At 46.2% G+C, this 27,451-nt stretch overlaps 1 protein-coding gene across 1 annotated transcript in view; it reads left to right on the top strand.

The window, feature by feature from the left end:
• Positions 1–356: 356 nt before the first annotated feature.
• The window catches only part of LOC117442851 (exocyst complex component 6B-like), a gene marked incomplete at its 5' end in the record, with an annotated part of 33,294 nt that continues 6,199 nt past the window's right edge, over positions 357–27,451 (top strand). The window contains 7 exons of the mRNA XM_071202499.1: positions 357–522; positions 10,479–10,526; positions 10,600–10,690; positions 13,897–13,942; positions 15,425–15,629; positions 23,140–23,325; positions 26,991–27,059. Of these exons, the coding sequence (XP_071058600.1) occupies positions 357–522; positions 10,479–10,526; positions 10,600–10,690; positions 13,897–13,942; positions 15,425–15,629; positions 23,140–23,325; positions 26,991–27,059 (811 nt within the window). The remainder of the gene's footprint in view (positions 523–10,478; positions 10,527–10,599; positions 10,691–13,896; positions 13,943–15,424; positions 15,630–23,139; positions 23,326–26,990; positions 27,060–27,451) is intronic.

Genomic DNA, 27,451 nt, shown 5'->3' with positions numbered 1-27,451 from the left:
CCTTAACTAGTCCCTGAACTAGTGCCTTAACTAGTGCCTTAACTAGTGCCTTAACTAGTCCCTGAACTAGTCCCTGAACTAGTCCCTGAACTAGTGCCTTAACTAGTCCCTGAACTAGTCCCTTAACTAGTCCCTGAACTAGTGCCTTAACTAGTCCCTGAACTAGTCCCTGAACTAGTGCCTGAACTAGTCCCTGAACTAGTCCCTGAACTAGTGCCTTAACTAGTGCCTTAACTAGTCCCTGAACTAGTCCCTTAACTAGTCCCTGAACTAGTCCCTGAACTAGTGCCTTAACTAGTGCCTTAACTAGTTAAAGTTAAATGAAACTGTCTTCCTCCCCGCGGTGTCCCCTCCAGGTCGGTGTACGACGGGCGGGAGCACGGCCTCTTCGTGGAGGAGCTGGACGTGCGGATCAGGAACCACGACCGGGAGATCGAGAAGATGTGTAACCATCACTTCCAGGGCTTCGTGGACTCCATCACCGAGCTGCTCAAAGTGAGGGGCGAGGCGCAGAAGCTCAAGGTGACAGAACTACAGAGTGTGTGTGTGTGTGTGTGTGTGTGTGTGTGTGTGTGTGTGTGTGTGTCTCTGTGTGATTCAGGCACAGAAGCTCAAGGTAACGGATCCAATCCAAGGTTATTTTTATAGCACTTTAAAAACAGCAGAGTTCACCAAAGTGCTGAACATCAATAGATAAATAAAAAGCAGCATAAATACATTCAGACAAAACTACAAGACAATAAAAACAGACTGAGAAACTCATACACGATGTGAAACACATAAAAACTAGGGCTGTCAAACGATTACAATTGTTAATCAGATTAATCACAGCTTAAAAATTAATTAATCGACTTCCGGTTTACACATGAGGCGATAAGCAGCTAAGAAGAGGAGCTCCCGGCCAAATAAGTTCAAAAAGGAAGAAAACCCCGATAAATGTGATTCGAAGTTGGAAGAATAGGTCATGAGCAAATTAGTAAATAAGAAAGGAACGGAGAAAAAGACGAAAGCCGAAAAACAACCGGGAGAGATGCAGGTCCAGACGGAACACAGTCAGCCGCTAACGGCTAACGCTAAAGCTAGCAACGAGGAGCAACCTAGCTGGGTGTCGGCGCTCGAGAAAACCCAGCACAACATGGATGCTAAGTAAGTGAAGAAATGGGACAACTGAGAGAATATATGGACAAACACGGAGAAGATATGAAGCAAGGGCTTGATAGCTTCAGAGAGGAAACAAATAGAAACTTTGAGACCGCTGAGGCGGAGATGCGGGCCCAAAAGAAGGATATGGAGATCCTAGAAGAGCGTACGGCTGGGGTCGAGGAGTGGAGTACCGACGTGCAGGACATTCTTACGGCCTCTCTTGAACAACAAACCAAGCTCCAAGATAAGCTGTCCGACATAGAAGGGAGGTCGAGAAGAAATAATATACGAATCTGGGGGTTGAAGGAGGGAATAGAGGGAGACTCGGTCTCCGAGTACGTCGACAGGTTAATTCACAAGGAGCTGGGAATGTCGGAGGATATTAAATTGGAGATTCAAACGGCGCACAGGGCACCTGCTCCAAAACCACAACCAGACAAACCCCCAAGAGCCATTCAACTTCTTGAGGTTCGAGGTCAAGGAGAACGTCATTAAGACGGCCTGGCGAAGGAAGTGAAGGGACGGAGAGTGACATTCGACCACGATTATTCCTCTGAGGTGGCGGTTAAACGCCGGAAATATGCGGGGCTCAAGAGAATTCTCAAAGATAAGGGGATTCGTTTTCAATCTCCAATGGACACACTGACTGGAACGAAGGAACGATAGTGCATAAGAGTGCCCAGGACGCGGCGCGGGCGATGCGGCAGAGAGGCTGGCAGGTGCCGGACCCGGGAGTAGAGAGACCTACGCTGCTGCAGAGACTGGAGGCAGCGCGCAAGTGGACCAGACTTCGGAGACGAGAGCGGGGAGACAACAACGAGATGGGAGTGAGGGAAGACCGGCACCGTATCGAGGGTGTTGATGAGTAGTCTACGAGGGAACAAGATGCTGCGTTGAAAAGACGGAAGAATGAGAGGTGACGGGCCACGCGATCGGAAAAAGACAGAGCACAGACACAAACAGATTTAACCAAATTACTTATAAATGCTATAGCCTTTTATTTTGTGCCCCGAAAATACCTTTGAAACACTGCAGTGGGTGAGTAAGAAAGAGTGTTATTTGCTTTTATAAAAGGAACCTGTATGCACTGCAGGCTGGGGAATTATTTATCTATAACATTTTACGATTTGATTCGGACTAATTTAAAGAAGTGCTAATTCACTAGAAACATAGAATCACCAGAATCCGGGAGCTCCGGAGTTTAAACCACACGCTGGACAATTATAGTGAGCTTGGGAGATCAGCCACAGGAGAGATCTCCGCCACTAGGGGGGGCCCTCTCACTAGGAGAGGCCTTACCTTCCACCCACCAGCGGGGGAAAGGGGGATATTTTTGAAGATCAAGTTCTGACGTTTAATTTGTATTTGTTTAGCTTAGCGGTTGCTGCTACTATATATATTGAGTTTTGTGACACGGAGGGAACGAAAAGATGCTTTGAAGGGAAATATAATGCAACGTAGGGGAATCAAAATGGTAGGAAAGGAGAAAGGAGGAGATCTTATCGCAAGAAACTCACCTATCAGTACAAGAACATGAACAACTGAAAAGGTATGGATATAACAACACATTTTATAGTTCATTTAAACAAGGTAGGAGAGGGGTGGCTACACTAATTGGGAACTCAGTACAATTTGAAATAAACAAAGACATATATGACAGAGAGGGGAGGTGTGTGGTGATCAAGGGGGAAATGGAAGGACACATGGTTACACTAATTAATGTCTACGCCCCACCGGACAGCGATAAGACTTTTTTGATATCGTAGCTGTGGAAATGGAAATGGAAGGAATCCTGATTTGCGGGGGGGACTTCAATGTGGTACTAAACTATGATTTAGATACAACAAGTACAAGGAAGGCTAGGACGCATATTGTCAGATACATGAACATACAACTGAAGGAACTAGGAATCACAGATATATGGAGAGATGTACACACACTAGATAGAGACTACACACACTAGATAGAGACTACACACACTAGATAGAGACTACACACACTAGATAGAGACTACACACACTAGATAGAGACTACACACACTAGATAGAAGAGGCTTCTCAATACTCAAATTTCCCCTCCTCGACTCCCCTCCTCGACTCCCCTCCTCGAGACTTAGACCCGCCCACAGGAGATGCGAGCGGAGGACCGAGGAGGGGAACCGAGGAGAGAGGAGGGGAAGCAGCAGACGTTTAAAGAAATGAGAACTCTTCTCCTCTGAGCGGTCATATTAAAGCGACGTCCGTTCATTATTACGTGGCAACAGCTGCATCAGCTGTCGAGTGTTTTGTCATATTTTATAATCTCTGTTAGATCAGCTGAACATTGTTCCCCCACATATTTACTTTGAGTTCATTGAGAGTGCGGTGTAATGAGACAATACCAGGCTACAGATGCGGACACACACACACAAATATATTTATATAAATATATACAATTTAAAGTATGAGAGCACTCTCATAATAACGTAACACAGTCAGAGACTGGATATACCCCCCCCCCCCCTCCCCTCTCTCTCTCTCTGGTCGCTGAAATGGGGAATTGAAATTACGGGCCAAAAGTTGTATTTGCAAGTATTAAAAGTAAGGACATCAAACCAACTGAGACCCGTCTGTCCGCGGCATCTGCGCACTGTACAACACACACACCTACACACTGTACAACACACACCTACACACTGTACAACACACGCACCTACACACTGTACAACACACACCTACATACTGTACCACACACACCTACAGCTCCTAAAGCATAATCAGGCTACAGCCGTTGTGTATTTTAGTATGTGAAGCACTAAATGTTCTTAGAAAAATATGGACTCTTTGTAGATATCTACTAAACTAAAGCAAATAAAGAGAGTAGGTCTGTTATACTGAGTGATATATATTTTACACACTGCTCTGCTTTCTGCACGGGCCTCACAGCTGTTCTCACTGTAAACATCGCGTTGCGATGAGAGCAGGTTCTCAAATAATATCCAGGGGATGCATGCAGAGCTGTCATTGGCTGAGATAAGTCCGGCCGTGCGTCACGCCTCCACCGTTCCCGGAAATGCATCCGCGGAGGAGCCGTGGAGGAACCGTCAGTGTCTCCTCGGTTATAGCTCCTCCAGAGAGCCTCCTCGACGCTCGATCCTCGGTCCTCGGTGTGCATTTAGAGAAATGAGACGTCCTTCAAAATGGCGCGCTGAAATTCATTTCCGGGTCACTACCGGAGGACCGAGGAGTCGAGGAGGGGAAATTTGAGTATTGAGAAGCCTCTAGAGACTACACACACTAGATAGAGACTACACACACTAGATGCAGACTACACACACTAGATAGAGACTACACACACTAGATAGAGACTACACACACTAGATAGAGATGTACACACACTAGATAGAGACTACACACACTAGATGGAGACTACACACACTAGATAGAGACTACACACACTAGATAGAGACTACACACACTAGATAGAGACTACACACACTAGATAGACTACACACACTAGATAGAGACTACACACACTAGATAGAGATGTACACACACTAGATAGAGACTACACACACTAGATAGAGACTACACACACTAGATAGAGACTACACACACTAGATAGAGACTACACACACTAGATGCAGACTACACACACTAGATAGAGACTACACACACTAGATAGAGACTACACACACTAGATAGAGACTACACACACTAGATAGAGATGTACACACACTAGATAGAGATGTACACACACTAGATAGAGACTACACACACTAGATGGAGACTACACACACTAGATAGAGACTACACACACTAGATAGAGACTACACACACTAGATAGAGACTACACACACTAGATAGACTACACACACTAGATAGAGACTACACACACTAGATAGAGATGTACACACACTAGATAGAGACTACACACACTAGATAGAGACTACACATACTAGATAGAGACTACACACACTAGATAGAGACTACACACACTAGATAGAGATGTACACACACTAGATAGAGACTACACACACTAGATAGAGACTACACACACTAGATAGAGATGTACACACACTAGATAGAGACTACACACACTAGATAGAGATGTACACACACTAGATAGAGATGTACACACACTAGATAGAGACTACACACACTAGATAGAGACTACACACACTAGATAGAGACTACACACACTAGATAGAGACTACACACACTAGATGGAGACTACATATACTAGATAGAGACTACACACACTAGATAGAGACTACACACACTAGATAGAGACTACACACACTAGATGGAGACTACATATACTAGATAGAGACTACACACACTAGATAGAGACTACACACACTAGATAGAGACTACACACACTAGATAGAGACTACACACACTAGATAGAGACTACACACACTAGAGAGACTACACACACTAGATAGAGACTACACACACTAGATAGAGACTACACACACTAGATAGAGATGTACACACACTAGATAGAGACTACACACACTAGATAGAGACTACACACACTAGATAGAGATGTACACACACTAGATAGAGACTACACACACTAGATAGAGACTACACACACTAGATAGAGACTACACACACTAGATAGAGACTACACACACTAGATAGAGACTACACACACTAGATAGAGATGTACACACACTAGATAGAGACTACACACACTAGATAGAGACTACACACACTAGATAGAGACTACACACACTAGATAGAGACTACACACACTAGATAGAGACTACACACACTAGATAGAGACTACACACACTACTCACACCCACACTCAGTCTATTCTAGGATAGATTACTTTTGTATGTCAAAGGGAGATAAATATAGGGTAGAAGACTGTAGAATAGGTGGTACAGACCTGTCTGACCATAGTGCAATATATCTAACATTGAATCTAAATGGTAGGAGGAAGAACTCCGTCTGGAGATTGAATGTGGGTCTATTAAACAATAAGGGGTTAGTGGAAGAAATAAAGAGAGATAATCAGATATAAGGAGGAAAATGATAACGGGGAAGTAGACCCAACTATTCTGTGGGATGCACTAAAGGCAGTATTAAGGGGGAAACTAATAGCACAAACGGCACACCTTAAGAGAACCAGACTGGAACTCTACCAACATTTAACTGGGCAACTAAAAGAATTAGAGAGGCAACATAAAAATACAAATGACCCAGAGACACTTAGGACGGTTAAGGACATTAGAGGGAAGATAGAAAATATATTATTAATAGAGGTGGAGAAGAAAGCTAGGTTTGTAAAGCAGGCATATTATGAAGGGGGGCCCAAAGCAAATAGATTACTGGCTAGAAAGATAAGGGCACAACAAACATTAAACACTATACATAAGATTAGGAATCCTAAAACCAATGAGTTACTAAGAGAGCCGGAGGACATAGAGAGATTATTATAGGACACTCTACGCACAACCAACTGCAGCAGAGGAAGAGAGTGTGAAGGCATTTTTAGAGGGGCTGGACCTACCATCGATAGGAGAAGAACAGAATAGGCTATTGAACTCAGATATTGCAGAAAAAGAGATGGGGGATGCAATTAGTAGAATGAAAAATAGCAAGTCACCAGGCAGCGACGGGCTGCCATCCGAATTTTATAAGATATTCAAATCGGAATTAAGCCCCTTACTGTTGGCATCATTTAAATATACTATGAAAGAGAACAAAACTCCCCCGTCATGGAAAGAGGCTATCATTACTACAATTCCCAAGGAAGGCAAGGATAAAGAATTATGTAGTAGCTTTAGACCAATATCCATACTTAATGTAGACTACAAGATGTATACGTCCATAATTTCGAAAATATTTGAGACATTCATGCCCGACATTATAGATGAGGACCAGACTGGTTTTATTCGAGGGAGACAGACACAAGATAATATAAGGAAAACAATTCATATAGTGGAGGAGGCCCGAAGGAGGGGAGACAGTGCAATGTTAGTGAGTATAGATGCAGAAAGAGCTTTTGATAGTGTGAACTGGGTCTATTTTATTTTATTTTATTTTTTTTATTGCTTTTTATTAATTCTACCGTGTTGTGTAATGTTTATTTATACTGTTCATGCTCACTACTTGTAGCACTTCGGGATTTGCATTCAAATATGAAGTGCTTTATAAATGGAACTCATTATTATTATTATTATTATTTGTATAATGTCTTCGAAAAGTTTGGATTTAATGAAAAGTCAATCAAATGTATAAAATCATTGTATCATGAACCAACAGCTAGAGTGAAAGTGAACGGTAGTCTGACGGATCGGATTAAATTAGAGAGGTCGACAAGACAGGGCGGCTGTCTCTCCCCGACACTTTTTGATATCTTCATCGAACCATTGGCCCAAGCAATCAGGCAGAACCAGAATGTAAAGGGGGCTGAGGCAGGAGGTTTAGAACACACATCGGGACTATTTGCGGACGACTTGATAGCATACATGGGGCAACCAGACGTGGGCTTCCCGATGCTGATGGATTTACTGGAGGAATATGGACAATACTCAGGGTACAAACTAAACGTGACAAAGACACAGATTTTAGCACTAAACTACACCCCAGAGATCAAAGACAAATACAGAATTAGATGGGACATGGATACAATTAAATATTTAGGGGTTAACATCACAAAAGGATTAGACAAATTATACAATGCAAATTATACGCAGATCAATCAGAATATCAAGAGGGATTTATGTAGGTGGACAATACAGACCTTAGTTCAAGGATTGAAATCGTTAAAATGAATATACTGCCTAGGCTCCTGTACCTGTACCAATCACTACCTATATCTATTCCACACAGTCAATTTATGGAATGGGATAAATGGATTTCAAGGTTTATTTGGGGGGGGAAAGGCCCAGGAGTAGGCTTGCGACACTGCAGCTACCCAAAGGGAGAGGAGGATTGGCAGTGCCGAGTTTCCAGGATTATTATTATGCAGCACAAATCAGAACAGTGGCATGCTGGTGTAATATGGAATACGTAGCTAAATGGAAGGACATCGAAACAAATGGGGAAAACAACCAGATTCAAAAACTACTCGGGGATAAAGAATTATTCAGGACACAGGAAAACGTATTAGAATCACAAAATTCACTTTAAACACTTGGAACACGGTAATAAAGAGATACAAAATAGGAAAACAGACAAAGATTTTGAGATGGATAACAAATGATAATGAATTCCAGCCGGGAAAAGAAGATTTTAAGCGATGGGCCCGAGGGGGCATTACAGCGATATGTAGGATGGTGGAAAAAGGGGAAATGCAGAGTTTTCAATATCTAAGAGATACGTTTGATCTGGAAAGAAGTGACCATTTTAGATACTTACAGGTGAGAGACTATTCTATAAAAGAAATAAAAATGGATAAAAACACTAAACAAAATGGGGTAATTAAGGTCATGATTGAAGCATATGAAGGGAAGAAAGGCAGGGTGATTCCAGCTCGATATCAGGCTCTGTTGGAGAGTAGGGGGAATTCAACTCTATATATAAAAGAAAAGTGGGAGAAAGAACTCGGGATTGATATGACAGAGGAAGAATGGTATAATGTATGTAGAGTGCAGCACTCAACTACTGGGTCAAGGGTATGGAGGGAATTTGGGTGGAAAAACATAATCAGATACTTCATAGCCCCAAAGATAAAAGGGAGGTATGCCCCGGAACAGAACGCATGTTGGAGGCAATGCGGCGAGGTGGGGGCAGACCACACACACATTTTTTTTAAATGCCAAAAGATGAAGGGATACTGGGAGGAAGTGTGGGGAGTATTCAAGGGGATCTTAGGTTATGAGGTTCCTAAGACCGGCCTGATTTTATACTTGGGGAATCTGGTGCAGGAAAACACACAGGGTGGGGACACTACCTGATTAAGGTGCTGCTGGCTGCCAGCAAGAAAACGATTACCAGAGCATGGTACAAAGCAGATCCACCTACAAAGGAGCAATGGCTGGGAGTAGTACAGGAAATATTTGATATGGAGAGATTCACACACATATTGAGGATCCAGGAAGGGAAATTTGAGTCTAGATGGGAAAAATGGGTTGAATATAAAAGAAAAATGAATGACACCACAAATTGAGTTGGAAAGGATAGAAAGCTTCCATGTCACTGTTTGCTTGTTTTTATTATTATTTGTATTTTCTTTTTTCTTCTTCAATTGGTCTCTAATTCAAGTGTATACTGAACTATATGTTGTTTTGTATGTTTATAAAAATGTCAATAAAAATTAAAGTGAAAAAAAAATAAAAAAAATAAATCAGATTAATCACCATTCGAACTATGTCCAAAATATGCTATTTATTTATGTATATTGTTGGGAATGGAAAGATAAATGAAAGATGGCGGATATATCCATTTAACACAGTATCTATGTTTATTATAACATTTTTTTGCATGTCAAAATGAAAGACAGCCCACACACCTATCAATCATCAAACCGTGGGGTCTCAATTCACTACGTGTTGATTTCTATCAACGGGGAGTACTTCAGGAAAGTCGACAGGGGGGGGGGGGCTAGTGGAGTACTTCGTGACCACAGAGTGTGAACGTTGTGATCAGCTGTTTTAGCGCAGTTCTCCAGCAGCCCTGTCTGGGCACACGGAGACCGACTCTGTCGTCCGGTGATCTAACCGCCTTCTGGAAAAGCTTCACAAGTACGTCGGTACGCAAATGCGCTTTGTGACACAAGTGACGGGACGCATTTCAGATTACGCACATACCCTGCGTACCAGTTATGTGCACCCCTGTACCAGAGCCATATTATTACTATTATATGGCTCTGCCCTGTACTACGGCAAGAGTATTCTCCGTCGGGACTTCCTGCAACAACACCACGCCGTTATCAAAGATGTTCTATTGAGAAGACGATCACTACGTGACAAAAGTTTTCAAACCCGTGGCTACTGAAATCAATCTTACTAACTGCTGTCTGTGCAATTTACTGCGCGCGAGTTGGCAGACTTTATTTTGCTTACTTTAACATCATCTCACGGTGGGGCTAAGCCATTTCTTGGTATGGGTGTAGCCTACCCCAGCCATACCCTGGCGCCGCCACTGGTGCCACGTATGGGGCGGGCCATTCTGCACATGCGTTAAATGCGTTAAATATTTTAACGCATTTAATTCAAAAAATTAATTACCGCCGTTAACGCGATAATTTTGACAGCATTAAAAAACACCACAAAATATAAAAACACACATGTTCCGATGGCCGTAGAGATGCTTCTCGATTAAGAGTGTTCGAGCAAAGAAGGTAAAAACAGATCTTAATTGTCGAAACGTGTTGTCGTTGTTTTCGCCCCTCAGAGTCAGGTGACGGAGACGAACAGGCATCTCCAGGATGAAGGCAAAGAGGTAACGGTTTCACAAATATCAATCCAGTCCGGCCTTCCTCTCTGCCGTCTTCTGAGCCATGCTTTCTCCTCAGCTCATGGCCTCCATGGAGGAGCTGCAGAAGTGTCGCGTGCAGCAGAGAAACATCGCCTCCACCATCGATAAACTGACGCACTGCTTACCAGGTAACACAGACGAGAAGACGGCGCGAGGCGCACGGTGGAAACCTCTGGGGCGCATGTTAATGTCCTCATGGAGGCTAAAGGTGCCACGTCATGCTTCTCTGGTTATTACCCGTCGCCATGTCAACGGTCTGCAGCCGCACCTCAAAGAGCGCCCTGTAGCGAGAACACCTCGACGCAGAGAAGACCTGTCTGTGCTGCCCGACCGCCCGACGTACCGGTCGCAGTGACGTACCGGTCGCAGTGAGGTACCGGTCGCAGTGACGTACCGGTCGCAGTGACGTACCGGTCGCATACCGGTCGCAGTGACGTACCGGTCGCAGTGACGTACCGGTCGCATACCGGTCGCATACCGGTCGCAGTGACGTACCGGTCGCATACCGGTCGCAGTGACGTACCGGTCGCATTCCGGTCGCAGTGACGTACCGGTCGCAGTGACGTACCGGTCGCATTCCGGTCGCAGTGACGTACCGGTCGCATACCGGTCGCAGTGAGGTACCGGTCGCAGTGACGTACCTGTCGCATTCCGGTCGCAGTGACGTACCGGTCGCATTCCGGTCGCAGTGACGTACCGGTCGCAACCGGTCGCAGTGAGGTACCGGTCGCATACCGGTCGCATACCGGTCGCAGTGACGTACCGGTCGCATTCCGGTCGCAGTGACGTACCGGTCGCATTCCGGTCGCAGTGACGTACCGGTCGCAGTGACGTACCGGTCGCATACCGGTCGCAGTGACGTACCGGTCGCATTCCGGTCGCAGTGACGTACCGGTCGCAGTGACGTACCGGTCGCAGTGACGTACCGGTCGCCGCGACGTACCGGTCGCAGTGACGTACCGGTCGCATACCGGTCGCAGTGAGGTACCGGTCGCAGTGACGTACCGGTCGCAGTGACGTACCGGTCGCAGTGACGTACCGGTCGCAGTGACGTACCGGTCGCCGCGACGTACCGGTCGCAGTGACGTACCGGTCGCTACCGGTCGCAGTGACGTACCGTCGCAGTGACGTACCGGTCGCAGTGACGCACCGGTCGCATACCGGTCGCAGTGAGTACCGGTCGCAGTGACGTACCGGTCGCAGTGACGTACCGGTCGCAGTGACGTACCGGTCGCATACCGGTCGCAGTGACGTATCGGTCGCATACCGGTCGCAGTGACGTATCGGTCGCAGTGACGTACCGGTCGCATACCGGTCGCAGTGACGTATCGGTCGCAGTGACGTACCGGTCGCAGTGACGTACCGGTCGCATACCGGTCGCAGTGACGTACCGGTCGCATACCGTCGCATACCGGTCGCAGTGACGTACCGGTCGCATTCCGGTCGCAGTGACGTACCGGTCGCAGTGACGTACCGGTCGCATACCGGTCGCAGTGACGTACCGGTCGCATTCCGGTCGCAGTGACGTACCGGTCGCATTCCGGTCGCAGTGACGTACCGGTCGCAGTGACGTACCGGTCGCAGTGACGTACCGGTCGCCGCGACGTACCGGTCGCAGTGACGTACCGGTCGCATACCGGTCGCAGTGAGGTACCGTTCGCATACCGGTCGCAGTGACGTACCGGTCGCATACCGGTCGCAGTGACGTACCGGTCGCATACCGGTCGCAGTGACGTACCGGTCGCATACCGGTCGCAGTGACGTACCGGTCGCATACCGGTCGCAGTGACGTACCGGTCGCATACCGGTCGCAGTGACGTACCGGTCGCAGTGACGTATCGGTCGCATACCGGTCGCAGTGACGTACCGGTCGCATACCGGTCGCAGTGACGTACCGGTCGCATACCGGTCGCAGTGACGTACCGGTCGCAGTGACGTATCGGTCGCAGTGACGTACCGGTCGCATACCGGTCGCAGTGACGTATCGGTCGCATACCGGTCGCAGTGACGTACCGGTCGCAGTGACGTACCGGTCGCATTCCGGTCGCAGTGACGTACCGGTCGCAGTGACGTACCGGTCGCATTCCGGTCGCAGTGACGTACCGGTCGCAGTGACGTACCGGTCGCAGTGACGTACCGGTCGCAGCGACGTACCGGTCGCAGTGACGTACCGGTCGCCGCGACGTACCGGTCGCAGTGACGTACCGGTCGCATACCGGTCGCAGTGAGGTACCGTTCGCATACCGGTCGCAGTGACGTACCGGTCGCATACCGGTCGCAGTGACGTACCGGTCGCATACCGGTCGCAGTGACGTATCGGTCGCAGTGACGTATCGGTCGCAGTGACGTACCGGTCGCATACCGGTCGCAGTGACGTACCGGTCGCAGTGACGTACCGGTCGCAGTGACGTACCGGTCGCAGTGACGTACCGGTCGCAGTGACGTATCGGTCGCATACCGGTCGCAGTGACGTATCGGTCGCAGTGACGTACCGGTCGCAGTGACGTACCGGTCGCGGTCACGTACCGGTCGCAGTGAGGTACCGTTCGCAGTGACGTATCGGTCGCAGTGACGTACCGGTCGCATACCGGTCGCAGTGAGGTACCGGTCGCAGTGAGGTACCGGTCGCAGTGAGGTACCGGTCGCAGTGAGGTACCGGTCGCAGTGACGTACCGGTCGCAGTGACGTACCGGTCGCATACCGGTCCCAGTGACGTACCGGTCGCAGTGAGGTACCGGTCGCAGTGAGGTACCGGTCGCAGTGACGTACCGTTCGCAGTGACGTATCGGTTGCATACCGGTCCCAGTGACGTACCGGTCGCAGTGACGTACCGGTCGCAGTGACGTACCGGTCGCATACCGGTCGCAGTGAGGTACCGGTCGCAGTGAGGTACCGGTCGCAGTGAGGTACCGGTCGCAGTGAGGTACCAGTCGCAGTGAGGTACCGGTCGCAGTGAGGTACCGGTCGCATACCGGTCGCAGTGAGGTACCGGTCGCAGTGAGGTACCGGTCGCAGTGAGGTACCGGTCGCAGTGAGGTACCGGTCGCAGTGACGTACCGGTACGTCTCCCAGCATACACGCGGTTTGATTGGCTAGCGTCGAAGCGTCAAAAGTAGAACATTGCTCTACTTTTGCAGCGAGCACCGCGAGACAAGCTACGCTTTTCTCCCACAATGCAGTTCGGCGACGCGTGACCTCACCCCATCCAAAGTGAATGGACTGAAGCGTTGAAGCGCACGCCGCCGTGTGCAGGGGCCGTTAGTGCACGTTTTTTTACCCCAACGAGATCCTTCCTGTTCTCAAACCAACAAGTAAACCTCTCGTATTTCCCCAGTGCTTGACATGTACAGCAGACTCCAGGAGCAGATGAGGGCCAAAAGGTAAGTTACGTCTTTTTTTGTAATATTTTTGTTCAAATCTTGAAGCATCGTGTGAAGGATACTTTGTTAAAGGTTAGTCCACATTCAGCCCAGAGAATTGCGTTTTTAAATCCATCATGTCGCCGGTGAAGCCTTCAGCTCGGGCTGCTACATGATGGCAACAATCATAATCTCCATTATTTGGGTCAATAATTGAAATTGCGATTATTCATTGACTTTGAAAACATCCATTTATTGGAGAAAAAAATGTTGAACAGAATGTTTTTAACAGTTGATGATTACCCTGAACTTTACGAATAATTCAACTGAAAAACCAAAAAAAAAAAAAAAAATTATAATAAAATATAATCGTTTTATTTCGATTACGTTGTTTTCGTAATCGTTGCAAGCCATAATCGCGATTAAAATACGATTAATTGAGCAGCCCTACCTTAAGCTTTTTGGCTATGAAAATTGTCTTTTGTGGCATATCTACTACTACTCAAACTCCTGGATCGGAAGTAGACTTGTTCAGAGTAGTGTCTGGTTTAAGACATTAAAGCTTTTACCCCTTTTATAGCGTAGTAAGAAATAATTGTTTGCTAAAAAGCAACTATGGGTAAGACCCGTACACGTGTGATGTATTCATACTATTTCTCCATTCTGTATCTCCTTTAATATTCATTTGAAAGTCAGGAAGTGGTTTCTGAGCTGACGGCCACTAGGTGGAGCCAGAGCTCTTTACTTAAGCAGAGGAGCCCCCTCTCTCCGGGTTCCTCCTGCTGCCCCGGTGCTGACCTGCAGGCCGCAGTCTGGCGGCTCACACATTTGTCGTCTGTGTTTTTCTACTTCTCTCTGTCCCGCGGCTGCAGAGAGCAGGGAGAGGTCAGCTGGGTGGGTGGGTGGGTGTGTGTGTGTGTGTGTGTGTGTGTGTGTGTGTGTGTGTGTGTGTGGAGTGAAGTGTTGTATTTCCAAATATCCCTGAGGTGTATCAGTGTATTTATTTCTCCGTGTGTCTGTTTGTTGATGTGTTTCTGCTTGCTTTTAGTCATGCATCTGACAGCCAGGACTCTGTTTTATTAGTGTGTGTGTTTGTGTGTGTGTGTGTTCAAGTATCTCCTCCTGTAGACACAACTCACCGGTTTAATGCACAACATTAAGAAAAAGGCATTGGAAAAGTTTAATCTGAATAAGGATAACTTTTTCATCCCAGGAGTAGTTGGGTTTCTTGTGTGTGTGTGTGTGTGTGTGTGTGTGTGTGTGTGTGTGTGTGTGTGTGTGTGTGTGTGTGTGTGTGTGTGTGTGTGTGGTGTGTGTGTGTGTGTGTGTGTGTGTGTGTGTGTGTGTGTGTGTGTGTGTGTGTGTGTGTGTGTGTGTGTGTGTGTCCTCAAACTCACTGGTTTAATGGGAATCTGCGCACAATTCAAAATATGGCACCAGAATAAGGATACTTGGGTTTCGTGACAGTTGTTCCCAAATTTAGTGTGTGTGTGTGTGTGTCAGGTACTACCCTGCGCTGCGGACCTTGGAGCAGCTGGAGCTCACGTGTCTCCCGCGGGCCGGAGAGTACCGGTTCTGCTCCATCATGGCGGAGAACATCCCCAAGCTGAGGACGCAGATCCGGGACACGGCCATGACGCAGCTCAGAGACTTCCTGGAGAGCATCCGGAAACACTCGGACAAGATCGGAGAGACCGCCATCAAACAGGTACACACACACACACACACACACACACACACACACACACACACACACACACACACACACACACACACACTCTTCTGACAGCAGCTATCTCAAGGTAGAATTTAAAAAGTTCTAATCTAGGGGAAATGGCTGACCCTCCTTCGCTGTGATTGGACGGCTGGAACACAGGAAAACAAGAACCGAGTTTTTCCCAAAAGTGAATATTTTTCAGATGTCTTTGACCAAAATGTCGTTGACATCACAGCCCTTCGTGTGTGTGTGTGTGTGTGTGTGTGTGTGTGTGTGTGTGTGTGTGTGTGATGCTCTGTGGTTCCTCTGCCAGTAAACAAGCATGTAGGCGCTGCAGGAGACGCCGTGGCTTGTCAACGCACACACACACACACACACACACACACACACACACACACACACACACACACAGCCTTTCAGCACTCACCTAATTGTTTTTCGAGGCCGAGGAAGTTCCGTGTGCGTCTGTGTTCTCTTGCGGTAGCCACGGCTCAAAGTGAGGCCTCTTGTTTATTTGTGTGCCTACATTATTTTGGGAATGCTACTCTGTGGGTTTTCAGGATGGGGGGGGGCGACGAAAGACAGATGAGCGGATGGAGACTCGGAGAAAAGTGGCTGCGGAGTCCGTTGTGTCGTGTCCTCCAGTCTCGACTTCCTCTGATAATAAAGTTCGATCTTTAGCAGTCAGCAAACAGCGAATGCTAACGTTAGCTTCCCGGCTAATGTTGCTCAGGAGGTTCGGAGGGTCTTTCTTTTAAGAGGATCAGCTGTTTCATCGTCAAAAAAGTCTGCATGTCCGAGTGTATCCGGGCAACTTAAGATGTCTCCATCAGTAGCTCCATCGGTGTGGACGACGATGGAGAAGTAACAGCTTTAAAAAACAACTTAATGGCATTTCAGAACACACTGACTCTGATTGAAGGACACTGCAAAGTCAGTGATGATTTCCTGGAGATTTCTGTCTTGATTTCGTCCTCTAGGTGTCACCAAAGGATTACTCTTACTTCAAAGCAGTGCAGTGTCTGGTTGACCAGGGATCTAAAGGCACTCTCCAAGCATCGAACTTGCATTCGCTTTCGTACGAGACGAATAAGACGATGCTATATTAACGGTTTAAGTCTGCGTTACAGCAAGGATCCACACGGACAGATATTAACACGAGAAGCAAGGGAACAGACTTTCAACATACTCTTCACCAGGGTTAAAGTCTGTCTTTACTTTCAGGGTGGACTGGTGCACCGAAGGGCGTCAGTGAGAGGGTTGATTTGCAAGAAAAGCAAGTTAAAAGCGTTCAAAGTCACCAGATCTGAAGCCAACTGAACACCCGGGAGAACTTTAAGTGACTTGTTGGAAAGGGCTCGTCGTCAAATATAAGACTGTCTTCGCCTGAGCCACGAGGAAGATCTGGAGGCCTCACGAAGAACCTTTTTAGTTAGTTTTCAGAATCGGAAACAGATGGAAAACTATAACAAATATAGCAGTATTTACTTTGAAGTATAACGGAATAAAATATGTACAGTAATAAAAAACAAAACATATTGTGCATTTTTTTATTTCATTTAGTAAAACATGTATCTCTCCGACAAAGGACAAATATTGTATAAAAAGGGCATCAAACACGGAGAAAATAGTCCACGTATCCCTCCACACCCACACACACACATTATGAACCCCTGGGTGACCCTAAGGTGGGGGGTCCGGGAACCACAGCTTGAGCAACGCAGGCGTAGCAAATCCACTTGCAGTCACTGAAGAAGCTAACTCCGCTAACCGCTAATTACAAGGCAGATTACAGAAACCCCAGCGGTGCGGCGGCCATGACAGCGATACCCGGATCAGATGCTTGGCACTCAATCAGCGTGTGTGTGTGTGTGTGTGTGTGTGTGTGTGTGTGTGTGGACGAATCAGAAGCTCTCCTTTCCTTTGTCCCTTTTTTCTTCTTCTGCTTCTCTCTCTCAGGCAGCGTGTCTCTCTGCCGCTCTGTTCCAAATTACCCCTAGCTCTCGTGTGCCGTCGTTTCACCGAAGGATGTGAAAATATATGGATCTGGGGAAAGAGGAGAAAACAGCGCTCACAATGGAGCTATTGTCTTCTGCCACATGCCCAGAGAAGAGGAGGACGAGGGGAGGAAGGAGGTTTGAGATAGAGGGAAGAGATGGGGACGGAGAGTGTGGGTCATCAGGGCGTCCGCGGGGTCCTAAGAAGTATTAAAGGGCATTTTCCAAGCGGTTACGTTTAGTAGCTTGTCTTCAGTAAGTATATAAAGTGTCCAGAGAGGTTGTGTTCTACAGTCTGCCTGAATGTACTCATGGCGTAGGTGTGCAGTGTGATTCTGTGGAGTTTATTGATGGCGTCCCGTTGGCTGTGACCTCATCTGAACAGGACGTCGCGCGCTCACTGCTTGATAGCGCGAAGGCCCGTTTACGCCGGTTGCTAAGCAACATCGTTATGGGGAAATGCAAGTCTGCGTCCAAATGGTTGGAAGATAAGGAGGAAGGACAATCAATACTGTATATAGTCAATGTGAGGTAAAGTGTGTCGCCATGGTAACCGGTTAGAACTCCAAGTGGCGATGAGGTCTTAAACTGTATGGGAGGGTCCAAAGGTCCAAAAATACTTAAAGATCCAAAAATACCGTTAATTCCAAAAATACTTAAAGATCCAAAAATACTTAAAGTTCCAAAAATACTTAAAGTTCCAAAAATACCGTTAATTCCAAAAATACTTAAAGATCCAAAAATACTTAAAGATCCAAAAATACTTAAAGTTCCAAAAATACCGTTAATTCCAAAAATACTTAAAGATCCAAAAATACTTAAAGTTCCAAAAATACTTAAAGATCCAGAAATACTTAAAGATCCAGAAATACCACACATGGTTTGAAGATAAGGAGGAAGGACAATCAATACTGTATATAGTCAATGTGAGGTAAAGTGTGTCGCCAAGGTAACCGGTTAAAACTCCAAGTGGCGCTGAGTCAAGGGAAAGAAGGGAATTGTTAGTAAAAAATGAAAATGGGACTAGAGCCGATGAACAAGAGGATGAAGGGGAGGAGAGGGAGATTGGGAAAGAGATGGAGAAGAATGACAAACGGGAAATGGGAAAAGGTTTGGGAAAATAGCAGAAAGAACGAGTAAAACGGGGAGGCGTGTGGCGCAGTGGGATAGTGCGTTGGTGTTTGGGACCAGGGGGTCGCAGGTTCAAACCCCACTGAGACACTTCACCCCAAATAATATGAATATGGGACTAGAGCAGTGCTTCTCAAAGTGTGGTCCGTCCTCAATGTCGAGGACGCCTGCTTGGTAGCACATGTACCTCCGAGTGAGGTGCTTCCGAAGCGAGGCAAGAATCCTTCCTCGCGTCGGAAAACGAAGAATGGTGGAACAGGCTAACGGGCGTGCGTCACGTGCCAGGCCCCGCCTTCAATGGAGCGCGATATCCGCCAACGATTTGGAAATCGGTCCGTGTGCAAAGCATTGTGGGGATTTTAAGACCGCGGTCTTAAAATCCCCACAATGCTTTGCGCAGTCTACACACGTGCAGCCTCGAAATTTCCCGCAACGAACGTACGCCGGGCCTCGGTAGAATTCCAAGTATGCTGGACGTAGCATCCTTGAAATAGTGGCTCTGGAGCATCCTTCCTCGACATTGAGAAACACCCTCGTTGTCAACTTTACGCCGCCATTTCGTTGCAGCTCTGGTCCAAACGGGTGCTGTAAATTATTTGTAACATGCATCTGGATATTCTATGTTTTTTTAACCTGAGAGGGGATAAAACAATTTGTCCAAGTGATTATAAAACCTTCCCTGAGAGTATTACAAACCTCTTGTGCAATGTGTTGGCGTCTGCTAAGCCGTCAAACTGTTTAATTTATGGCTCAAAGTGGCTTTCCTGGATCGCATTTCATCAGATCCAGCTTTCTGACGAGCGGCTAGGAAGGAAAATGAGAAGAAAGTCAAGAAAGGAATCGGGGAGGAGGGCGAGCATCGGACGAGACACGGAAGACGGATGATTTAAGAAGATATTTGAGTCATTAACCCGTCCGTCTTTTCCCTCTTTCTGTCTCGTCACATTTCCCCCTCTGTCCCAACATGTCCGTCTCCCTCTCCCTCTTCCTCTCTTTCCATCTCCTCATCTTTCCATCTCCTCCCTCCTTCCCTTCCCGCCGAGGACAAGTTCAGAGCTTCTGCTGGGCATTCGGTAGTCTCTCACACACACACACACACACACACACACACACACACACACACACACACACACACACACACACACACACACACACACACACACACACACACACACACACACACACACACACACACACACACACACACTAATGGGAAACAGATTGCCCGGCCTGTGAAGTGGAGGAAGATTGATTACCTGTGTCTAGTTACTGAACACACACGTGCGGGGTGGCAGGACACGCGCTGAGTCGCTGTATTGAACCATCACGGGGAAAATGGAACTCTGTGTGTGTGTGTGTGTGTGTGTGTGTGTGTGTGTGTGTGTGTGTGTGTGTGTGTGTGTGTGTGTGTGTGTGTGTGTGTGTGTGTGTGTGTGTGTGTGTGTGTGTGTGTGTGTGTGTGTGTGTGTGTGTGTGTGTGTGTGTACATTGTTGAACGCTGAGGCCTTGGCGTGTGTCCGTGAATCTCATTTGAACTTAAAATATCAGATCATTGAAAAACATTTCAGCTTCAAATGGATTATAGCGTGGTTACCGCCATGCCTTCCCATCCCTTTTCGCCTCCTGCTCGTCTCCTCAACACCTTTTCCTTCACTCCTCTCTCCTCCTTTCCCTCTCTTTCTTTCTTTACCCCCTCTTATTTCCCCATGTTTCCCCTCTCTGCCGTTCCTACGCAGTCGATGACGCACATTCCCACACTCGAGCTTCAAGTGGCAAACCCAATGCCCCCCCCTGAAGAGAAACGCCACAAAAGACGGGGGTAAAAAAAGGGTTATTTTCGCAAACGGGAGTTCGTGTTGCGAGTGGATTCCTCGGGGCACACGTCCACCTGTTGAAGAAAAGTGGCCAAGTGGAGTTATCTGACGTAGGTGCTGACGTCGACGTGCTTTCTACGGCCTTGGCGTGTGTCCGTGAATCTCATTTGAACTTAAAATATCAGATCATTGAAAAACATTTCAGCTTCAAATGGATTATAGCGTGGTTACCGCCATGCCTTCCCATCCCTTTTCGCCTCCTGCTCGTCTCCTCAACACCTTTTCCTTCACTCCTCTCTCCTCCTTTCCCTCTCTTTCTTTCTTTACCCCCTCTTATTTCCCCATGTTTCCCCTCTCTGCCGTTCCTACGCAGTCGATGACGCACATTCCCACACTCGAGCTTCAAGTGGCAAACCCAATGCCCCCCCCTGAAGAGAAACGCCACAAAAGACGGGGGTAAAAAAAGGGTTATTTTCGCAAACGGGAGTTCGTGTTGCGAGTGGATTCCTCGGGGCACACGTCCACCTGTTGAAGAAAAGTGGCCAAGTGGAGTTATCTGACGTAGGTGCTGACGTCGACGTGCTTTCTACGTCCTTCTCGTGTCGGTATTTTTCGAGGATTGCTGATTTAATGTTAATTGATGTGTGGAAAGAAAAGAACCTTTTTGACAGATAAGAAAGGAATACTACGCAGGAGAGAAAAGTGTAAACCAAGACTCTTCACTTTGTGTTCGAGGTCTGTGCCGTTTGAGTTTTCTCAGTGTGGAAACAAAGAGATTGGACAACCTATTTGTTCCTAATCGGAGAGGTCACATTCCTTTGTGTACCTGCTTGCTTCCACACAACGTTCATTACTGAGAGACGAGACTTTCCAGAGACTCCGTTTGAACTTATTGTCCGATATGACTCACTAGTCTTGTTTGTGTGGGCATCAGATCAAAGATGGCATTGTGTTCTTCCACCATCATTGATATTGTGTGTGCATCCGGGTTGGTGCACATCCACCCTCCTACGAACACCAGTTTTTCTCATTAAAGGCGCAAAAAGTCCCCTTTTATCGACGTCCTAATCGACGGATTCAAGTGCCAACGGTAGCCTACGTGCCGGCGCCAAAAGAGGAAGTGGCGGCACATACGTGGATTCTTCAAAAGGACTGGGTGTGGATGGAAAGATGTTTTTAGATCTAAAAAAAAAAAACGTTCCCATAGAAATATTTTGGTGGCCAAGCGGTGGAGGACGTGGGTCGAACGGTTTCAACGCAAAACAGAAAATAGGACGCAAAAACGATTCCTCAATTAACTATGTCGTGTACAGAAATAGAAAATGATGATTCCCTTCGGATGAGGACGTGCAAGTCTCCTTTTTAGAAACGTGACTTTGTTTTCATTTTGTGTTGGATACAAGCTCATTCGTCGCCAACCGTAACTTCCTGTTGATTTGTTTGTTTTGGTAACCATGGCAGTGACATAGACGGGTTTAAATTTAACATCCCATTGTCCGGTGGAGACGTCTTTGTTTTGGGGCCGCATGTCCACTTTTGATCGTTTATATTGGGAAACTTCACCATTCGGAGAAACGCGACACCACGACATATTTAAAAAATACATTTATCACAAGTTTGAATGTTTTTTCTCTGCATTTAAATCGTCTTAAGGCTTCGGTCGATGTAATTCTATGATAAAATTAGCTTAAATATACAGATTTGTTGTCTAGCGAACTCGGAGGTTTCGAAACCCAAGGATAAAATATTGTACGTGTCCTTGTCTTCCCTTTCAAGTCCTAATTTGATGTGCTTTGTTTTCTTGGGATCCATTGACTCTCCATCCTTCCTGCTCTTCCCTTCCTGTCTTGGGACTCTCCCTCCGGTGCAATCTTGTCACTTTTTATAGGTCTTTCCCAGGAGTGTTTTCACGGGACAAGGAGTGGCAGGTTTCCCCTTAAAAGTCTCCGCCAGTGAGCTCATCATCCGCAAGCTTTTTCTGGAACTATGGGAATTGGTCAAAAACGACCCGTTATTGCCCACCGAGCGGTTGTTCCCTCGCAGTCCTTTTCGTTTTGTTGTTGCTGCCGTTATTGTTATTCGTCGGCCTGTAAAGTGTAATTGCAGCACATGTCTGGACTTACAATGGAGTTAGATTTCAGACGGTGTATCATTGTTATCAGAAAACATCTGGTTTCGGTGTCGGACGCTTAAAAATCAAAGGGTTTTCGATGCTCTGAAGTCACGCCAATAGCCAACAAGTTCCCCTTCCTTCTCCGCGGAGATTTAGGACACAACTGAACTCAAACCAAGGCTTGCATTTTGAACCTAAGATATTACTTTATTCATCCCGAAGGAAAGAGATACAACAATACAATAACCACAGCATAATAATAAAACTATACACTTATAGTCACATGATTAATATTAACAGTATTTAGTAGGACAAAAAGCGTAGTGGCAGATACGTAATTGCACGTTATGTGGTACAGAACCTGATGGAGGACATACCTGAACGCAAACGAACCTCCGAGGCTTGAACTTTGAACCTGATGTGTTTTATTTCTTTGTTTATTTCAGGCTAAGATTCAGCGCTCGTTGGACAGTTCTGTCTCCTCTCAACCGAGGGCCCTGATTGGACGACGCAGAAAAGAGGCGATGATGATGAACGTCAATGGAATCGATGGCACTCCGGTGTCCGAACAGGACTCTGGGATTCTGGACGTGGAGGATGAAGAAGAAGAGGAGGAGGAAGAGGAGGAGGATGTGAGAGAACCTCAAGCGCACACACACAACTACACACACACACACACACACACACACACACACACACACACACACACACACACACACACACAAAAGCATTTAATCTGTTCTTCTGTCTCTGTGAAAGCGAGGGATTTGGTACCAAGATATATATGTCTCTAATTGGCTGTTTTCAGGCCAACAACCAATGAGAGATGAGTACCTTAAAGGACCCTAAACTTTCTCTCTAATATCTTCTGGTTGTATAGAAGTCTATGAAACAAAATGACCCTACTTTTCACTTGATTTATTTGAACTCGCAACCTTCCGATCATCAGCCCACCTATCCATGGTGGTCTATCCATTCGAGCAGTGGTTCTCAAACTTTGAAAAAATAAAATCAGCCAAGCACCCTCTGATCAGCGCAAAAACTATTTGTTAGGGACAAAAAGCCTATATAAAGAGGAACAGCACAGCGCTGCACCATCAGTGTCTGATTTATTAAAACAACAACAGTAACTGAGAAATACTTAAATGCTACATTTCAAATGTTTACAATCCATCACTAAATTCATGGCAAACCAATTTTAACATCATGCGATAACACTGAGACGACATTAGCTGCATTGAACTGATCTTTTTAATAAGTTGTACTTTCAATTTAGTGAAACATGAGCTTGAGCTTCACTGAGGACCTGACAGGGAGGCACCTGCAGCTATTACACTTCGTGTTTTGAAATATGTGAAACTCTGTTAATATAAAACCCACACTGCTCAAACTTCCTTACTGTTCCTAAAAATGGTATATTTATTTTTTAATTTTGTTGTCGTTGTCATTAACATAAAATAAATCTCACGCACCCCCTGCAGTACTCAAACGTACCCCTAGGGGTCCGCGTACCCCCATTTGAGAACCACTGCGTTAGGCCACCAAAAAAAAAGATTTTTTATTTTTATGAGATCCATTTGTAGCGGACGATATTTAATTGTAATTAAATCAATGTGTGGGAAACACTGCTAGATAATTAGGATGTTGTCGTTTGAATGAAAGCAACCAGACCAGAGACGGGTGTATGCCAGTGTTGTTGGAGATAACAGAATATTTATTCGTGCCGGAAAACGCCAGAAATGAAAATAGAGATTTAGTCAGATTGCAGAAATGCCTCTCTTGCTTCACTTCACTGAATTAAGGTTTAATTACCTAATTTAACTACTTAGATAATTAGACGGGTGTATGCCAGTGGTGTAAGAGATATCACAGTTTTCATATTGATCAGTAAAATTGACGAAAACGTGCAGAAATGAGGAGATTCGCATTAAAATAGAGATGTAGTCAGATTTTGGCCTCAGACTCTCCTGCTTCACTTCATTGACCTCCAACTTGTGTGAGCGTATCAGTAACATGTTGACAGACCGCTCTGAAGGTGAACTTGTAGAAATCCTTCAGAAACAAAGCGGTGTTTTGCTCGCTGAACTCTTGGAGTCCCTCCTGGCGGGATCAGCAGCTCTTTGTTGTTCACACTCGGGGAAAAGGCTCAGTACAATGAGGAGAAAGGAGAATAAGCTGAACTGTTCACCCCCGCGCTGCCATTCTGTTTCGGAGGTCCCCGTCGGCCCCTCTCCGCTTGCTCACGTCCTGTAAACTCGCCTCAACCTTCTTCACGGGAAGACCTTGGCTGGAACAAAGGCTTGACCCCGCGGTAGCCAAGGTTACGACTGCGTTGGCGCCGATTGGCTGAGGTGATGATGCCAACCATCGGCATCCCGTCTCCTCACGACATGTCTGTCCCTGCACTTACAGTCTCCGAGGACTATTTTCACCCCCCTTTGTTCTTCTCTTCTTACCATCGCTGCCCTTTCTGCTTCCTTTCTGCTTCCTTTCTGCTTCCTTTCTGGAGTGTTTCAGCCCCTTGTCTTATTGTATTTACTTCCTGGTGTTGTCTTTGCTCGGTTTTCTTGCTTTCTTTACTTTTTCTACGCTTTTAAGTCGTCCACTATCTCCGTTTTCCGTCTTTGTACCGTTGCATGTGTTTATGGTTTGTTCGTCGTCTTTTTCACTTGATCACTTTTTACTAGACCCTACCTACTTGTATCCTACTCTCCGTCTTTCTATCATCATCCCTTCAGACGGAAACCTTCCTCACTTCCTCTCCTCCTCTCCCTCACTTTGGTCTCTAAGTGGTCTTTGTTTGTGTGTCTTGCCTCAGTGTGTGCGGTCGCATCAAAGCTGGCATTGTGTGTGTGTGTGTGTGTGTGTGTGTGTGTACTAGCATTACTATCCTTGTGGGGACCTACATCTGTTTACATAGTCACGTGTGGGGACTCGCCTCCCTTATGGGGACAAATTGGAGGGGATCATTAATTTTAGGGTGAAGACGTGGTGTGTGTGTGTGTGTGTGTGTGTGTGTGGTGTGTGTGTGTGTGTGTGTGTGTTGTGTGTGTGGTGTGTGTGTTGTGTGGTGTGTGTGTGTGTTGTGTGTGTGTGTGTGTGTGTGTGTGTGTGTGTGTGTGTGTGTGTGTGTGTGTGTGTGATAAATAAATAATAAATGGATGTTTTCAAAGTAAATGGATAATCGTGATATCAATTATTGACCCAAATAATCGAGATTATGATTTTTGCCGCAATCGAGCGGTGCATACTTATCTCTAGATTACAGTAAAGCTACCCTGACGTCCATGTGAGAAATGCTAAGAATTAACAACAAAACCAACCAACACAATTCTTTTGTTTGCTTTATGATCAATTGTTTTCCCACAAAACCACGTATGGAACCGTTTGATTGAGACTCTTTGTTGGAAGGGAAGGAATCGCTTGTATTCAATGATTTTCAAATGTTGTTCATCTATAAGAAAACTGGACTTCTGCCTCCACTTGTTTTCATTTCTCTTTCACTAACGGCTTCATTTAAATGGCATGTTTCCACCCACATGTTGTCAAACCCACATGTTTCCAAACCCACTGAATAAAGACTGCAAAGCTAGTAGTTTATATAGTGCACAAAAACAATTATCTTAAAGGGGACCTATCATGGTGTGTCGGGGAACTCACGCAGCGTCAGAGAATAAACCCTCTCTCTTTTCCTCCGTACCCAAATCTCTAAAAACGGAGCTGATCCAGATTTGCGTCCGAAATGACGTAACATCTGAAATGTGGACCCACGGCCCGATCAGAAACGTTGCTATCAGAAACAATGCCCGACTGTTTTGGACGTAATATGGTCGGTGTTTACATTAGCATCGCTAACACTCGGAGCTAACCTGTGCCGGAGAGCATGTGTGTGAAGAAGCAGGAAGTAGAAAGGAACTCCCCTTGTGGTATAACCGGCAAGAGAGAAAGCCTTTGAGCTCCAGGCTGTTTCAGATCCTTGATAATCCATGATATGGCGTTTCATCACGGCAGCATTTAGTTTAGACGGTAGCTGCCGGGTCCCGCATAAGCTCCGCCCCCTCCTCTTTAAAGCTTTATCCCCGAATCAGCACTTTAGAAACAGGAAGTGAAATAGAGGGAAGTGAGGCGTGGCTAGAACGATCTGTTTGGTATTTTGATCTTGTTTCATAACCGTTTGTTGGATAGAGATTATGCAATGTTTTTAGATTGAGTACCTGCCTAAGAACTGCATATCTGCTCATGTATGCATGGTCCTTGTTTAAATAAATACATGAACGTTTCTGTGTTGATGCTTCAGGTCCCCGGAGCTCAGGATCTGGTGGATTTCTCTCCGGTGTACCGCTGTCTGCACATCTACACCGTGCTGGTGAGTTCAAGCCTTCCCACCTCCATCACTCTTCCTGCTCCAGACCAGCACTTCACCCGCCAGACCTCCAGTTGAAGTGTACAACCTTTTAACTACGATTTAACCCTGTCACAAACCACGTTGAATATCTATATCTAACGTGAGGTATTAAAGTGAGTGGGAGATCGAGAGAAAGGCTTTTATTATGGCATTTCATATCGTGATACCAGCATGTATCTTGATATGGTGTTCTCTTTGAAGTACCCAGTCCAGTTGCTGGCTACATCAATGTCCATACTTCATAGGAAGCTAGATATGGCTACTGATGGAAAATAATCCCAGACATCAAGGATGAGGCCTCTCACTCGAGTCTGGCTTCTCTCCAATGTGTGTGTGTGTGTGTGTGTGTGTGT

Source organism: Pseudochaenichthys georgianus, unplaced genomic scaffold (assembly GCF_902827115.2).
Source record: "Pseudochaenichthys georgianus unplaced genomic scaffold, fPseGeo1.2 scaffold_490_arrow_ctg1, whole genome shotgun sequence".
NCBI lineage: Eukaryota > Metazoa > Chordata > Actinopteri > Perciformes > Channichthyidae > Pseudochaenichthys > Pseudochaenichthys georgianus.
The sequence above is the reverse complement of the archived record's forward strand: the minus strand, read 5'-3'. Positions and strand labels throughout refer to the sequence as shown.